A 17,259-nucleotide genomic window follows, 5' to 3' on the forward strand; every position below is an offset into this window, starting at 1 on the left:
ATGTTTGACTGGTGAGGACTCAAAGGGTCTCAAGCATTCTGTCCCCTCCTGTCTTTTCTGGGTGCAGTAAATGACAGCTGGGGCCATTGTAACTGTGTAAAGACTGCCACCTAGTGTCAGCTAAGAGGGAGACGTCTTGGAGAGGAGGCCTTCTCCAATGATAGAAAGTCTCCAGCTGACGGACCTGGTGTAGCTCTGTCCAGCAGATGGCAGAACGGTACCTTGTAGTTGTATGACTCATTAGACAGTGAGGGACAGGGAGAGAGAAGGCATTATTCCTTACCTTTCTGCCCTTGTATACTTCAGGGAAAAGGGTAGAGAATCAGACAGCAGCTTATATGTGAGGGTGTGTAAGACTATATCTTAAGAAGAGATATTGTGGGTATAAGCAGCAAGAGAGTATCTGGACCATTTGTCTGTGGCTTTAAGGGGTGTTGCTGTGTTTCTCTCAAGTGTGTGTGTGTGTGTGTGAATGTCGGTGTGCCTGTGTGAAGTTATTGAGAATGATTCTGTGGTAGGAGATGTGATCGCCACATTTATAAACAGGAAACTGAGTCCGATCTCCTCTCAGCCTAACTGACACCACACGCCTCACTTCCTGTTTATGTCGCTCTGGCAACGCCAGTCCTCAGACAATTCTGTGTTTCTTCTTGGATTTTTTAAAGTAGCGGTGGCAAAGTTAGGGGGGAGGCTGTTTTAAAGCTAGTTTTCTGCAATTCAAAACATTTTGCCATGGGGCTGAGGTAATTTTTAGTTTTAAAGCTAATTTTCTGTAATTCTACACATTTTACCATGGCTTATGCCTTGTTCTTCTGCTGTCTGAGTGACTCAAACATTATAACAAAATCAATGGGGGCCACATGCCATGACATTTTTGGAATTTCAGATTCTCCATGACAGTCTAGTTTTTATTTTGATGATTGTTAGTTCTCAAAGATGATCTTATTTAAAATATATATTTTCTACATACTTTATATCTGGTGTTTGTCATTGACATTTTACACTGAAAACATTGCTAATTGCATTTAGGGGACACACTGTGAAAGGTCCCTCAACATGAGGGGGAAACAGTCTGATTAAAGACAATCAGCAATGGAAATAGATTAAGTAGAATGGACTTGGGTCTCAATTCCAAATGCAATGCAATGTCAAGCTATACTTTGTGTGTGTGTGTGTGTGTTTGTGTGTGTGTGTGTGTGTGTACACGCACGCATGCATGTGTGTGTGATCAGCCTTGTTAACCATTGTTCTAACCAAAGTGTATATCTGTGAGGATTCATAACAAAACATCACACTTGTTAGATGCATAGATAGAGGGGTCATTCCATGCAAAGAGTGCCTTTTGAAATTGTGTACCAATATTTAATTTTAAAAGCTTTTTATATTAAATAAAGTGCTCTTTAATACAGACCACATGGAGAATTTACAGTGAAAAATGCAGCATTTTGACATCCCTCAGGAAGATTTTAACCCACTTAACCCCAACATTTCTCTAAGTTTCCACCGTCATTGTAAAACCCTAGTTATTTGGTTGCTGTGACAGTGATTTCCAAATATGGTACTGAAGATTTGTATTTATTTTATGTGATTAGTGATTCATTTACATTTGTCCCTCATTTTAAGGTCAACCTGTCACAAGTGTAGAGAGGAGTAGGCAGGAGGCAGTCGCAGGTTTAGAACTATTGAGTTTATTAAAACACCATATATTAAAGCGGGACAAAACCTAAAGTGCAAAATAATAAACTACTCAGGAAATAGTAGGAGATTCCTCTCAGGAAAACAAGCAACATATACAATGACCGACAAAGACAAATGACAGAGGGAGTATATATACAGTGATATGGTGGGGATTGGAACCAGGTGTGTGTAATGATGACGAGACAAGTCCGGGGTTGATGAGTGAAGGGCGTTTGCCAGCAGTAGGTTCGGCAGCGGCTAGAAGGCCGGCGACACCGAACGCCTGAGCTGGACAGGAGGGGGAGCTAAATCGCCCCCCCAGGCGCCGCAGAGACGTGTTGCGCCGCAGAGACGTGTTGCGCCGCAGAGACGTGTTGCGCCGCAGAGAACGGTCTTTTTTTTTTTTTTTTTCAAAAGAAACATTGAACACCTAATAGTGATATCCTAGTGTAAAAGCAGGTGAGCTGGTTCTGTTTTTTGGGGCAATTTTCTGGTGTTTTGTGGTGAGAAACTGAGTGGGTCAAACATAACACGTCAACCCTGTTACCCATAGATAGACATGCTAGAAATGTTTTAACAATTGTAATTAAAAAAATAAAAACGTGCATTCATTTCCCACTTCCTGTTGCACACAACAAGCTTCCCATTCACCCTGTTACAAGGGGATTTAGGGCTGATTTTAGATGAAATCATCAACCCTGTTACGGTCAAACATGTCACTTAATTTGGCACTAGGCACTAACTATAGTATTTTTTAAATTTAACCTCTAGGGCTGGGCAAACATGTTTTTTATCAAGTTGAACATGTGTTAATTATGACCGAATGTTAAAATAAAGTGAAATCAATTGTCATTTTGACCAAGTTGCACTTCTCCAAAGGCACCGAATTGGTGGAACCACCCAGTAGCCTATAACAGCGGTTCCCAAACTTGTCTGTTCTGGGCATCACCAAATCACTGTTAAAAGCTCTTGAGGACCACAATTCACAGGTTCGCAATTTTTTTTGTCATTTTTAGCATTGAGTGTAACAAATTAAAGGAGTATTATTGTAAACAATTTACATTGTGTAAAGTAATGTAAATCTTTTCTAATACCATTAATACTCCCAGTTTTTAATATTTTTTGATATATATTTTTTTATGAAATAATTAAAATAATCTAAACACCTGCAGTACCCCTGCTAACCACTGTTGGAAGTCACTGACCTATAGTTGAGACAGTCATGAACAGCTTGCTCTTTATTATGACTACATTTTGTGAAGTTTTTGTTTGTTTTGGTGTTCAGACCCTTTGTCAGTGATTGGCCAACAGTAGGGTTGGGAACTATGGATGGGATTCTTCAGTGAAGTTTTTGCTGTCATTCAACGGTTCAACGAGAGAGAGGGGAGCGCAGCAGCAGCTAGGCCGTATTGTCAGTAGTGCACTGCTAGTTTTCATGCACATTTTTTGCCTTGAGAAGAACTGCACCAAATCTCTTAGCTAGATGTAAAATTGCTTGACTAAGACCTTCTCGACAAAAACATCTAATTAATTACAGATTTCTTGATTTATCTTAGATTAATTCTGACTATTTTAAGGAAATGTTATGGCTAAGTTGTTGCTATGGTGGATCAAGAGGGACAAACAATAGTAATATTGCCGCTTTGTTCTCTTTTTTCAAGCAAAGGTTTTTAGGGAGTATGCGAGCACAGACATTGGCTTCATCTAGCCGAGTTCTGCTAGGAACAAACCGAAACTATGCATGCGGATGCCTTAACTCAAAGCAGAGCCATTGCACCTCTGTCTGTATAGATCAAAATTATTCTCTGAGGCTACCCGGAACATGTGCCAGTCCGCGTGATCAAAACAATCTTGAAGCGTGGATTCCGATTGGTCAGACCAACGTTGAATGGTCCTTGTCTCGGGTACATCCGGTTTGAGTTTCTGCCTATAGGAGGGGAGAAGAAAAATGGAGTCGTAGTCAGATTTGCCGAACGAAGGGCAGGGCAGGGCCTTGTATGCATCGCGGAAGTTACAGTAGCAGTGATCCAGTGTTTTGCCAGCCCGGGTACTACAATCAATATGCTGATATAATTTAGGTAGCCTTGTTCTCAAATTTGCTTTGTTAAAATCCCCAGCTACAATAAATGCAGCCTCAGGATATACGATTGGAGTTCCTTGAGGGCCGTCATGGAATCGGCTTGAGGGGGGGGATGTACACGGCTGTGACAATAACCAACGAGAATTCTCTTGGGAGATAATACAGTCTGCATTTGATTGTAAGGAATTCTAGGTCAGGTGAACAGAAGGACTTGAATTCCTGTATGTTGTTACAATTACACCATCAGTCGTTAATCATGAAACATACACGCCCGACCTTCTTCTTTCCGGAGAGATGTTTATTCCTGTCGGCGCAACGCACAAAGAATCCCGGTGACTGTACTGACTCCGACAGCATGTTCCCAAAGAGCCATGTTTCCATGAAATAGAGTAGGTTACAATCCCGGATGACTCTCTGGAAAGCAACCCTTGCCCTAATTCCATCTACCTTGACATTAGCAAGTAATATACTCGGAAGCGGTGTGTGGTGTGCACGCCTCCGAAGTCTGACCAGAAGGCCACTCAATCTACCTCTTATGCGGTGACGTTGTTTTGGGTCAGCCTCTGGAATCAGTTTGAATGCCTTGGGTGGTTCGAACAAAGGATCCGCTTCAGGAAAGTCGTATTCCTGGTCGTAGTGCTGGTAAATTGACGTCGCTCTGATATCCAATAGTTCTTCCCGGCTGTATGTAATAACACTTAAAATTTTGTGGGCTAACAATGTAAGAAATAATATATTAAAAAAACTAAATATTGCATAGTTTCCTAAGGACTAGAAACTAGGCGACCCTCTCTGACGGTGCAATCTTGCATGACCAGATAGATCAGATAGGGGAGAGGCGTTGTGTTGTGAGGTGTTGTTTTATTCATTTTTTTAAAGCAAATTTAGCTGTTCGCTGTAAAGAATATTGAGTAATCATCCCCCTGCAGTTGCAAAAATAGGCTTGTCTAGTCATGGTTCTATGCATCACTGTACAGGCCCAAATATGCATGTCTATATGCATACCTACTGTACAACTGCTGGCCCCATGAATTTAATTTCAATAGTCAGTCTCTCACTGTACGTGTTGCCCTTCCCAGTGATTAAACAATTAACACCAATCACCTTTATAGCTTTCATTGAAGCAGGATATTGCCTTGTGAACAGCAATGCCTTAAATAGCCTAATTAACAATTTATTAATTAATTGAGACAGACAGGCAGACAGAAAATCAGACAGAAAATCTGGTCCTGATAAGGTAGGAAAGCAGGCACGCACACACGCACACACACACACACACACACACACACACACACACACACACACACACACACACACACACACACACACACACACACACACACACACACACACACACACACACACACACACACACACACACACACACACACACACACACACACACACACACACACACACACACACACACTGTTAGATAGTACCCTGTAGGGATGGAAGCTGTGAATCTTTGGCTTAACGGGCTGGGCGAGTCAGCGATCTCATTAGGAGCAATGGAGCTGTTTAGCAGGCTTACTGAGAGAGCTCCAGTAGGTCAGCTGTGGTCTGGAGCGGTCACTCATTAAGGTCAGGGCCATAGGGAGGGGTGGGAGTGGCCATAAAGAAATACAAATGATCGAATGGAAATATATCCACCATTTTACACATACTGTACCATGGTCCTGCTTGTAATTCAACATATACAAGAATTGGTGCAGTTGCTGTATAATTCCAAAGTAACCTCCACAAAATGACTGGCAGTTCACATAGAGGTACAGATTAAGACAGTTTGCTACAGCAGGAATATAATCCTGCAGCAACAAGAAATATGAGTTATTATGTGGATTATATAAATAATGGACATTTTTGTAGAGTTGATACATTTTTGATAAGGAAAAATCATAAATTGAAATTACAAACTTCAGAAGACATTTTAAACCTAAAATACACTACAATTTGTACATGTTCTGCATTACAGGAAAGTTCTCCTGCAACAGGGTGATCAAACTAAGATCCTACATTTGTACCTTGTCTAGAAAGGACATTTCTCCACATGTGCTAGCACTTCTATTCCACAACCATGGGCAAATCAGAATCTATTTATCCTTGCTAGAATCTATATTTCACAGACTTGTGCAATTGCAGTGCAACTGAAGTTACTTCTCCAAAATGTCTAATGTCCAGTGAGTTCTATGTACTCTCTATATATGAGCATCAATTAAGCACTGTTGCTCAATACGTCTTTTCTGGGCCTGCTCAGAGCATACCTGACATAACCTGCTAATAGCTGCTACAGCTGGTGGGGGAGGAGACATGGAGGGAGGGGGGAGGAAAGTGGCAGAAGAGGGAGGGGAGTGGAAGAAAAACAGGGCAAGGGAGGGAGGAGGGAAAGGAATACTAGAAGGAAGGGAGAGAGAGTGGGAGGGAGGGAGGAAGGGAGAGAGAGTGGGAGAGAGGGAGGGGATGTATATTCGGCTCACAGGCTCATGGTAATCTTATTATGAACTTCCTGAGGAGGAGGAGTTGGTGAAAATGAAGATGGAAAAGTGGATGAGGGAGGAGGAGGAGGAGGAGATAGAGGGGGGAAAGGAGGGCAGAGGTAGTCGCTGGTTGCCCGCTCTCTCAATTGCTTTACTACTACCTACAGTCTTCATCTGCTTTACTATGACGTCCCACGGTGCACAAAATCCTGTCTGCACTCACATGTTTGTGTCACAACTGCAAATCCTACACTTCAATATGCTTATAATAAGACAGCATGAAACACATATTTGTATTAAGTTGGCCTTTTACTTAACCACATGATTTAAGGAGTGGTCTTGAGGGCAAGCTGTCATCCACTTGCAGTGTCTTAGTGTCAAAGCTAATCTAGTTGGCTGTATCATACGGATGGTCTCCTAAGCCTGACATGGAGTCACCTATAGAAATAATCTGCTCTCTTATACAGCTACATCATGTCTCTATTTGTAATGTACACAAAAGCTGTGTGATATGTAGCCTATTGTGCATTAGATGAATCCTTGAACAAATACAGTTTTACTGTGTTGCTTTGCATTGATTAATATTGCATGCATTTCATTATATTCTATGGCAAGATTCTTTGGAGGACAAACAGAAACTAACTCATAGTGAAATTGCATTGGTAGCTGATAGAGGATTGACAATTATCTCTTGTTACTGTAAGTCTTCAAAGAGACTTTTGTTATTCTGGGTCAAATCAGCCTCTATAAACCAATCAGATCACTCAACTGCCCTCCCTCTTCCCTCCTGTGTGAACGTGACTATGTATAACCTGAGCCGGAAGCGTATAGCTGCACTCTGACCCCTAACCTATTACCTCTACGACTAAGTCTCAGAGTATGACACATATGTTAGTCCTGTGTTGCACCCCTTTTCCCAGACGTTGCCCACCATATTCCTAAATCCATTATGATTCTGGGGTAAAACGGTTAGTTTGGAGGTGAGGGTAGGCCACTGTGATGAATTTCTTGAGTCATTTCAATGGTCGATTCTAACATGAGCCGTTTGTAAGTCTGACAAAGTAACCATACAGAAATGGTGGATTGAAATTGCAGCCACTCTTTCTGCATGGACTATATTCCAGATACTATCTCAAATAACTAATCTAAAAAACACTGTGTAACTGTGTGTCCGAATTTTACTAATCAAACTATTTTCCATTCTGTTTCTGGATCGAGACCTATTTTTCAGAGAGGTGTAGGATTATCAGTATTCTCTTTCACCACCTCTCCTCTCACACACCTCTCTTTTCAACAGGCCAGCCCAAGAGAAAAGTGGGTGGTTTCATAGCGTGACTGTGCAAAGGTTTATTTTTCAGGTCACTGTTTATAGACCCAAAATGGCTGTGCCCTCTGTGGCAGTAAAATAGTGGTTTTACAATGCAGAGCCTGCACAGGTCCAGGTCACATGTCATTTGGCAGGGTGGTCATTCCTTCCTTGTTTCTGCCAATAAGTTGTAATTGTAACTGTAACACTGTAAAAGAGCAAGTTAGGTTAATAGTCATGGGGAAAAACACAGGCCTACTAGAAACAATAGTATGAGCTGTGTGTGTGTGTGTGTGTGTGTGTGTGTGTGTGTGTGTGTGTGTGTGTGTGTGTGTGTGTGTGTGTGTGTGTGTGTGTGTGTGTGTGTGTGTGTGTGTGTGTGTGTGTGTGTGTGTGTGTGTGTGTGTGTGTGTGTGCATACAATGAGTGTACAAAACATTCTAAACACCTGCTCTTTCCATGACATAAACTGACCAGGTGAATCCATATGAAAGCTATGATCCCTTATTGATGTCACCTGTTAAATCCACTTCAATCAGTGTAGAAGAAGGGGAGGAGACAGGTTAAAGAAGGATTTTTAAGTATTGAGGCAATTGAGACATGGATTGTGTATGTGTGCCATTCAGAGAGTGAATGGGTGAGCCAAAATATATAAGTGCCTTTGAATTGGGTATGGTAGTAGGTGCCAGGCGCACCGGTTTGTGTCAAAAACTGCAACACTGCTGGGTTTTTAGCAGTCAACAGTTTCCCATACAGTATGTACCAAGAATGGTCCAGCCATCTTGACACAACTGTGGGAAGAATTGGAGTCAACATGGGTGCACACCTACAGTATGTGTGTGTGGCTGTGTTTGTATATGTGTGTGTGCTACTGTACATACAGAGTAATCTGCATTAAGCTGGTTTATGAGGTAGTCAACAGTGACGCAGATATGCCAGTGAAGCTCTATCTGATGGGTTCTGAGTGATAAGGAGCCCAACCTGACACTATGGAATATAGCTTACATACTGTACCATTACTCAGAGTACTGTTACTATACACACACCTAATACACCTTGCATTGACTTTAGCACTGTGATTCCAACACTTACTTTTTGAAGAAGGTTGTACATGCAATGTTCATGTCATGTGCTGGCTCCATAGTTGAATGCACTTCTTTTAAGTTGCTCTGGATAAAAGTCTGCAATATTACTATAATATAAACATGTTAAATGTAAATGAGAAAGAGAGAGAGAGAGGTGTTGCTCTTGCCACCCCTAGATAGTGATATATGCAAGGATCTAGCATAGCCTAATTTAGATTTAAGAAAAGATGAATATGAGTGACTGATAGTTAACATGAATATTTGTATAAATAACATGTATCTACATATCTGATATAATATCTACACATCATTAACGGTACTCTCTGTGACACATGTGAAGGGTATAACAACACATGTATGTGGCTGTAGTAGTGAATCATTGGGGTGTAAAATGACTGTGAAAAGCATATATTTAAAAAACTTTGCAAAAGGTGTTGCATCTATAAAACCAGCGTTGGTCTGCAAGTGTCCATGTAGATTTAGCCTATAGTGACATATCTATAATCAGGGTTCCTTCTGCCAATATAACATGAGGGGTGAAATGCAAAACTGACCTCATATCAGCATTTGGGACAACTTAATTCGCTCTACAGGTTGCTAGGAATGTACCGATTACAGCGATTGATGGAACGAGCTGCCACTCAAACTAACCCGCCCCGCCATTCCTTTGCTGGGGAAAGCATACTCGTCAGAACCTCTCATCTGTAGCGCGAGTCCTCTGTGGCATGACGCACTGCCGTCAAGCGAAAAACTGGCAAAATGTAACAGGCAAGTAGAAGCCATAGACCATTTTCTGTGAATGATAGGTGAAGAAAGTGTATAGGAATACGTATTTCGTGGGTTAAATCTGATGCGTAAAATAGAAGCAGAGGAGAAATACCAAGATCCGTGAAATCTTCTGCGCGTAAAAGTGAAAGGAAAATCAACTTTGGGAGGTGCAAAAATGTTTTTGAGTCGAACAGAAAAGGCGCATTGAGAAAGTGCAAGACGCTATTCTGTATTGATGATCATCGACAGGCGCACATTTAAGCGACGGCGACACAGACGGAAGAGAAATCGCACAGTGAGGTAAGGAATACAGGATAGTGTGTGAACCCCACGGCTGGACAAGCCCTTTAGACCTGCTCAGCAATCGAATAATATCCCCACTGAACTTGGGGAAAGGGAAGACAATGGACAGCTAGCTTTACGCAGGACAACTGGCTGACCATATGCCTCATCTCCGCTACAAGCAACAGAGAAGTGAAACTACACGTATGCTGTGTTTAAATGAGAGATGCTTCGTCTTGTTATGGTAAACAACGTTATCTAAAGGACGGTGATAAAGATACGTTATCTAAAGGTCGGTGATACAGATAAATGCAGCCAGCTAATGTGGCCAAAGTACTCTGTCAATCTACCCCAGCGGCAACACGGCCGCTTTATCTCACAGCGAAGCAGGAGACGAAAGGACACTTTTAGCGTTTACATTTTCATATCTACCTCTTACCAATATGGGCGAGAAAGTCGACTCGAGTCGATCGACTCCGGTGGAAGGCTGTCTGGTGGACGGGGAGAGCAGAAACTTCAGCGTGCTCAATTGGGAACAAGTGCAGCGCCTGGACGTCATCCTGGCTGGGTCCATCCCCATCCACGGCCGCTGGAACTTCCCCACCCTGGAGATAAAACCGCGGGACATCGTCAAAGTGGTCCGGTGTCGCATGGAGGAGAAACGGATACATGTCCGAGAGGTCCGTCTGAACGGTTCCGCGGCCAGCCATGTTCTACATGAGGACAGCGGGTTAGGATGGAAGGATCTGGACTTGATATTCTGTGCTGACCTGAAAGGCGAGATGGAGTTCCAGACGGTGAAGGATATAGTTCTGGGCGCTCTGCTAGACTTCTTACCCGAGGGAGTGAACAAGGACAAGATAACGCCAGTGACCTTAAAGGTAACATAACTTTTATTTTCATTTGACATTATCATTTGACATTTGACATTCATAATGCAGGTTTATGTAGTTTATTACGCACTAATTTAGGAGCGCAAATGTTTCTATATTCATTGCAAGCGTCGTATCAAGACTTGGATTCTAATGCAACCAGTGAAAGTTATGCACAAGAATGATAATGCATTTCGATTGCCGGGGCGGCAAGGTAGCCTAGTGGTTAGAGCTTTGGGCTAGTAACCGAAAGGTTGCAAGTTCAAATCCCCGAGCTGACAAGGTACAAATCTGTCGTTCTGCCCCTGAACAAGGCAGTTAACCCACTGTTCCTAGGCCGTCATTGAAAATAAGAATTTGTTCTTAACTGACTTGCCTAGTTAAATAAAGGTTAAATGTAAGTCGCTCTGGATAAGAGCGTCTGCTAAATGACGTAAATGTAATTACACGTTACTTTCATATCTTCATTCCATCTCAAAGTGCTTACTGCAATACATTATGCACCCTACAGCAGTCAATAAATTACAGTTATGCCAATCTGCACAGTATCAACATTAACTTATTTGCAAAATGGTGCATTCAGAATTCTTCCCTGCATCACATTCTAAGCTGCATGGTGATAGGGCTGCAGATAGTAGAAACAGTGGTTTCCACTACAAAGAGGATTCACACTAATCCAATCGGAAGGGGAGCCGCATTAATGGTCGCTTCTCAGTTACATGGATACGTACTTACGCATGACCCAGCGCTGGGGGGAGAGGATTACCCTCCCTTCAATGCAAAACATATACAGTACCAGTCAAAAGTTTAGACACACCTACTCATAATTCCATGTGTGTTATTTCATAGCTTTTCTTTATTTTTACTATTTTCTACATTGTAGAGTAATAGTGAAGACATCAAAACTATGAAATAATGCGCATGGAATTATGTAGTAACCAAAAAAGTGTTCAACAAATCAAAATATATTTTATATTTGAGATTCTTCACAACAGCCACCCGTTGACGTGATGACAGCTTTGCACACTCTTGGCATTCTATCAACCAGCTTCATGAGGTAGTCACCTGGAATGCATTTAAGTTAACAGGTGTCCCTTGTTAAAAGTTCATTTGTGGAATGTCTTTCCTTCTTAATGTATTTGAGCCAGTCAGTTGTGTTGTGACAAGTTAGGGGTGGTAAACAGAAGGTAGCCCTATTTGGTAAAAGACCAAGTCCATAATATGGCAAGAACAGCCTAAATAAGCAAAGCGAAACGACATTCCATCATTACTTTAAGACATGAAGGTCAGTGGAAAATTTCAAGAACTTTTAAAGTTTCTTCAAGTGCAGTTGCAAAAACCATCAAGCGCTATGATGAAACTGGCTCTCATGAGGACCGCCACAGGAAAGGAAGACCCAGAGTTACCTCTGCTGCAGAGGATAAGTTCATTAGAGTTACCAGCCTCAGAAATTGCAGCCAAAATAAATATGTAAAAGACACATCTCAACATCAATTGTTCAGAGGAGACGGCATGGATCAGGCCTTCATGATCGAATTGCTGCAAAGAAACCACTACTAAAGGACACCAATAGAAGAAGAGACTTGGCTTGGGCCAAGAAACACGGGCAATGGACATTAGACCGGTGGAAATCTGTCCTTTGGTCTGATGAGTCCAAATTTGAGATTTTTTGGTTCCAACCGCCGTGTCTTTGTGAGACGCATTGTAGGTGAACAGATGATCTCTGCATGTGTGGTTCCCACCGTGAAGCATGGAGGAGGAGGTGTAATAGTGTGGGGGTGCTTTGCTGGTCACACTGTCTGTGATTTATTTTGAATTCAAGTCACACTTAACCAGCATGGCAACCACAGCATTCTGCAGTGATACACCATCCCATCTGGTTTATGCTTAGTGGGAATATCATTTTTTTTTCAACAGGACAATGACACGCCACACCTCCAGGCTGTGTAATGGCTATTTGACCAAGAAGGAGAGTGATGGAGTGCTGCATCAGATGACCTGGCCTCCACAATCACCCGACCTCAACCCAATTGAGGTGGTTTGGGATGAGTTTGACCGCAGAGTGAATTAAAAGCAGCCAACAAGTGCTCAGCATATGTGAGAACTCCTTCAAGACTGTTGGAAAAGCATTCCAGGTGAAGCTGGTTGAGGGAATGCCAAGCGTGTGCAAAGCTGTAATCATACTTTGAAGAATCTAAAATCTAAAATATATTTTGATTTGTTTAACACTTTTTTGGTTATTTCATAGTTTTGATGTCTTTACTATTATTCTACAATGTGGAAAACAGTAAAAAATAAAGAAAAACCCTTGATTGAGTAGGGGTGCCCAAACTTTTGACTGGTACTGTAGATTAATTGAATATTGAACAGAAAGTAAAAATGACACCAGAAAATCATCTACCACACTCAAATGAACCCCTGACATACTTTATTTCTTAATATACTGTATTATTACTCCCCGTCACCAGACACATTGCCAGACCTAGATACAGAGGATGATACATGTACTGAGAATAAATGCAGAAATGCACCATGAGACATAATAAACACTTTAATCTATTAACATGTTTGGTTAAATTATGATGAATATGCTGATAATTCTATACAATGAAACATTTAATTTATGTATTTAATGTACAGGTGTAGGATCTTAATTTGATCGCCCTGTAGCAGGAGAACTTTCCTGCAATGTGGGATATTTTAAATGTGTAGTCTAATTGTAGTTTAAAATATCTTCTGAAGTTTGACATTTCCACTTGTTTTTCCCTTACAAAAAATGTATCAACCCCTACAATAATATCCATTAATTATAATCCACATTATAATTCAAATTTCCTCTTGCTAGCAAACTGGCTCAAATTAATATCCTACATCTGTATCTAATCATTCATTTATTAACGACCTATTACCATAGACAAAACATGTAGATGTAGAGATGTCAGATGTGTGATTAAGACATGTTTTTTTATGTCTGTGTTGTTGTGTTTCAGGAGGCCTATGTGCAGAAGATGGTGAAAGTATGTAATGACTCAGACCGCTGGAGCCTCATCTCCCTCTCCAACAACAAAGGCAAGAATGTGGAGCTCAAGTTTGTGGACTCTCTGCGTCGCCAGTTTGAGTTCAGTGTGGACTCCTTCCAGATTCGCCTGGACTCCCTTCTCCTCTTCTACGAGTGCTCCGAGCACCCCATGGCTGACACCTTCCACCCCACCATCCTGGGAGAAAGTGTCTACGGGGATTTCCCCGCGGCCCTCGACCATCTACGCAAACGCCTCATCTGCACGAGGAACCCTGAGGAGATTCGTGGTGGTGGTCTTCTGAAATATTGCCATCTGCTGGTCCGGGGTTTCTGCGCCGCTTCCGGAACCGAAATGAAAATTCTGCAACGCTACATGTGCTCCAGGTTCTTCATAGACTTCCCAGAGCTGGGCGAGCAGAGGAGGAAGCTGGAATCCTACCTCCAGAACCACTTTGTGGGTCTCGAAGACAGGAAATACGACTATCTGGCCACTCTGCATGGGGTAGTGCAGGAGAGCACAGTGTGCCTGATGGGCCACGAGAGGAGACAGACACTGGGCCTCATCTCCTCCCTGGCCCTTCGGGTCCTTGCAGAGCAGAATGTCATCCCTAATACGGCCAACGTCACCTGCTACTACCAGCCTGCCCCTTATGTGGCCGACAGCAACTTCAGCAACTACTACGTTGCCCAGGTGCAGCCTGTTTACCCTTACTACCCCCCTCCGCAGTACCTCCATCAACAGTACCCCCATCAACAGTACCCCCCTCAGCAATACCCCCCTCAGCAATACCCCCATCCACACCAACCGCCTCCCCACCACCCCATGTACACTGCATGGATGCCCTGCAACTGAGTGTGAGATAGTGGACACACACAGTCACTTATGGAACAATGGAATTCTCATCCTAACTAATGAACGGATCACAGGATGATGGTGGTTCATCTCTTTATTCAAACAGAGACTCAAAGAGAGGCATATTTTTGCTTTGGCTGTGAGCAGGATGGAGAGGAGAGAAGAAAAGAGGCCACTTGGATGTGGTCTGACCCTGGAGAGAAGGCTTTCCTCCAAGGCAGAAAGTCAGTGGTGGAGGAGAGGAGGGCAAAAGGAAGGGGAGAAGGCTGACCTAAGATGAGGCTGAGGTTGAACCCAGGAGGCTAGTTTGTCCATGGCGACTAGCCAGTCCTAGGAGACCAGGCTAAACACCTTGCTGGACAACCAAGCACCACCACAGAGTGACAGAGATAGGAACATTCGGCTTAGGGCTGAATACTACCAGTGTTGATGATGCAGTGAAATTATGTATGTAACCAACGTGTTAGTGGTTATGTTTTGGCAAGCAATGGCTTGAATTTGAGACTCACTCTTAAATATACACCCATCTACAGTATACTCCATAACACTCATACATGCATAAAAACACAGACACACTCTCACACACCATACAGTGCATACATAAGACATGTACAGTACATAGGCAAACACTGAGTGTATTGTGTAGGAAAGTGAGAGAATTCAGGAAGATGTGGACACGTCCTGATTGGCTACCTTTTTCTGACCAGTGAAAATAAGAAGTAAGGCTTACCCCAGACATTGCAAAAGAAGAACTGGACATTGTTTACAAACCAAAGATCTATCTTTTTGAGACCTACATTTTGGCTGATCAAGGAGAAGAAGAAGAAAAAGCAACATAAAAATGCAATATGTTGATGTGAATATTTTTGCTTTAAGTGCCTACATGTCTAAAAGGAAGAAACAGGTTTTTGTGAATATTTTGTGAATAAACCCAGACTTGTTCATTTTAGACAAAGGACCATGAACCTTTTTAAGGATGATGATGGTGTGTTACTTGTGTAAATGAATGTTTTTTAGACCAGAGAGGGACACAATGTGAACTGTTATTGAAGTAGAGGAACAAGGTTTGTGTCTCATATCTCCCAAAATTCTAATTGGATGACAAGAGAGGGAGATGAGTTATAGTGTGAGAGAGAAAGGAAGGAGAAGGTGAGAGAGGGTCCTGAGTGAGGAGGTTACAAGGAGAGAGGATTAGAGTATGAGTCAAGCCTTTAAACTCCTGCAAACGTGTAGTGTCTGGTGACAGGCCTGTAAACTCTTGCACACTACAAGTGTGTAGTAGTTTACAGGCCTGACTCGTACTGTTAGAGAGTGTTTTTACCAGTAGAGAGAGGGGTCTGAAAGTGTTGCTTGAGAGATGTATTTGTGATATTTCAGTGTGTGTGTGTATGGGCAGTATATGTTTGGGTTCAAAAGGTGGAAATTGTCCTTTGATGTATTCTTCTTTGTTACATTTCTGATGGGCTTTTTGTGATGAATTTCCATGTGGGATGTGAGAAAGGGGGAGGGTTCAAGCCTGTTATTTTTAAGTAATAAAACCTAAAATAATGAACGAAAGGTAAAGGTTAAGACAAGGATAATAACTAAGTTAATGTATCAATAATGGTTGTTTTTTGTTCCCTTATGAAGATACCAGGTGCAAACTTTGAGTAAGTCTACCCCGATCAATGCGACATCTCACATCCTTCTATTAAACCTGTTCTCAGATCTCATATTTTTCTATCAATCTCTCTATTTTTGTACATTGTACATTGTTCGGCTCATGCCATAGTCTTGTTGATTGCCACGTTCCAAGAGGTTGTAAAGAGTATTAATGCAAGTGCGTATGTGTGTGTGTGTGTGTGTTTGCATATGTGGGTGAGAGAATGTTATTTCAATGGTGACTCATACACACAACCCACTGGGCACAGACGTCAGTTCAATGTCTAGTTTTGATTTACATTTGGTTGAGTTGTCAACTAACGTCAATTCAGCGTGAAATCAACAAAACATTTCCCCATGTCATTGGATTTAGCTTAAAAGTTGGGTGAAAGTTGAGACGAAATGCCCTCATGTTGATCACTTTTTGCTAATGCAATCCGTTTTTCACTGTGATTCAACATCATCACATAGATTATTTTGGTTAAAATGACGTGGAAACAACGTTGATTCAACCAGTTTTTGCCCAGTGGGAAACTTTCAAATGCAGACTCACTTGTGTCCATGGCATTGCTCATGCAATTTCTTTTGTTTTCTTTCTTTTTTGTTTCAAAACGTTATTCTCTAACTAAGAAAGATAATGTATTTTTTGAGTTTCTCTCAATGTCTTATTGTTGTGTAAATGTCTATTTTGATTGCCAACCAATATGGGATTGGCCAAAAATTTGAAAAGAATGTGTAAACACATTTGTCTAAGATGAATTACTTTATCATTAAGAAGGAAGAAAAACCAGTTATGCACTCCTGTAGTCAATTATGAATTCATTATCTTTTCAGTTTTTCCAAAAGTATAAAGTACAGAATACAGTTGAAGTCGAAGGTTACATGCACCTTAGCCAAATACATTTAAACTCAGTTTTTCACAATTCCTGACATTTAATCCTAGTAAAAAGTCCCTGTCTTAGGTCAGTTAGGATCACCACTTTATTTTAAGAATGTGAAATGTCAGAATAATGGTAGAGAGAATGATTTATTTCAGCTTTTATTTCTTTCATCACATTCCCAGTGGGTCAGAAGTTTACATACACTCAATTAGTATTTGGCAGCATTGCCTTTAAATAGTTTAACTTGGGTCAAACGTTTCGGGTAGCCTTCCACAAGCTTCCCACAATAAGTTGGGTGAAATTTGGCCCATTTCTCCA

General features: G+C 41.7%; 1 protein-coding gene across 1 annotated transcript; it reads left to right on the forward strand.

Annotated features, from left to right (window-relative positions):
- Nucleotides 1-10,118: 10,118 nt before the first annotated feature.
- LOC120019314 (terminal nucleotidyltransferase 5A-like) lies at nt 10,119-14,419 on the forward strand. The gene is made up of 2 exons (XM_038962612.1): nt 10,119-10,556; nt 13,538-14,419. The coding sequence occupies exons 1-2, from the start codon at nt 10,119-10,121 to the stop codon at nt 14,417-14,419; spliced, it is 1,320 nt and encodes a 439-aa protein (XP_038818540.1).
- Nucleotides 14,420-17,259: the final 2,840 nt, after the last annotated feature.

The sequence above is a fragment of the Salvelinus namaycush genome, chromosome 24 (genome assembly GCF_016432855.1).
Source record: "Salvelinus namaycush isolate Seneca chromosome 24, SaNama_1.0, whole genome shotgun sequence".
In the NCBI taxonomy this organism is placed as follows: Eukaryota; Metazoa; Chordata; class Actinopteri; order Salmoniformes; family Salmonidae; genus Salvelinus; species Salvelinus namaycush.

What these genes read in the sequence shown, in the direction of transcription:
- LOC120019314 (XM_038962612.1), top strand. Translation starts at nt 10,119, where the DNA reads ATGGGCGAGAAAGTCGACTCGAGTCGATCGACTCCGGTGGAAGGCTGT. An exon ending in TAACGCCAGTGACCTTAAAG is followed by an intron (nt 10,557 to 13,537) that starts GTAACATAACTT and finishes GTTGTGTTTCAG; the next exon opens with GAGGCCTATGTGCAGAAGAT.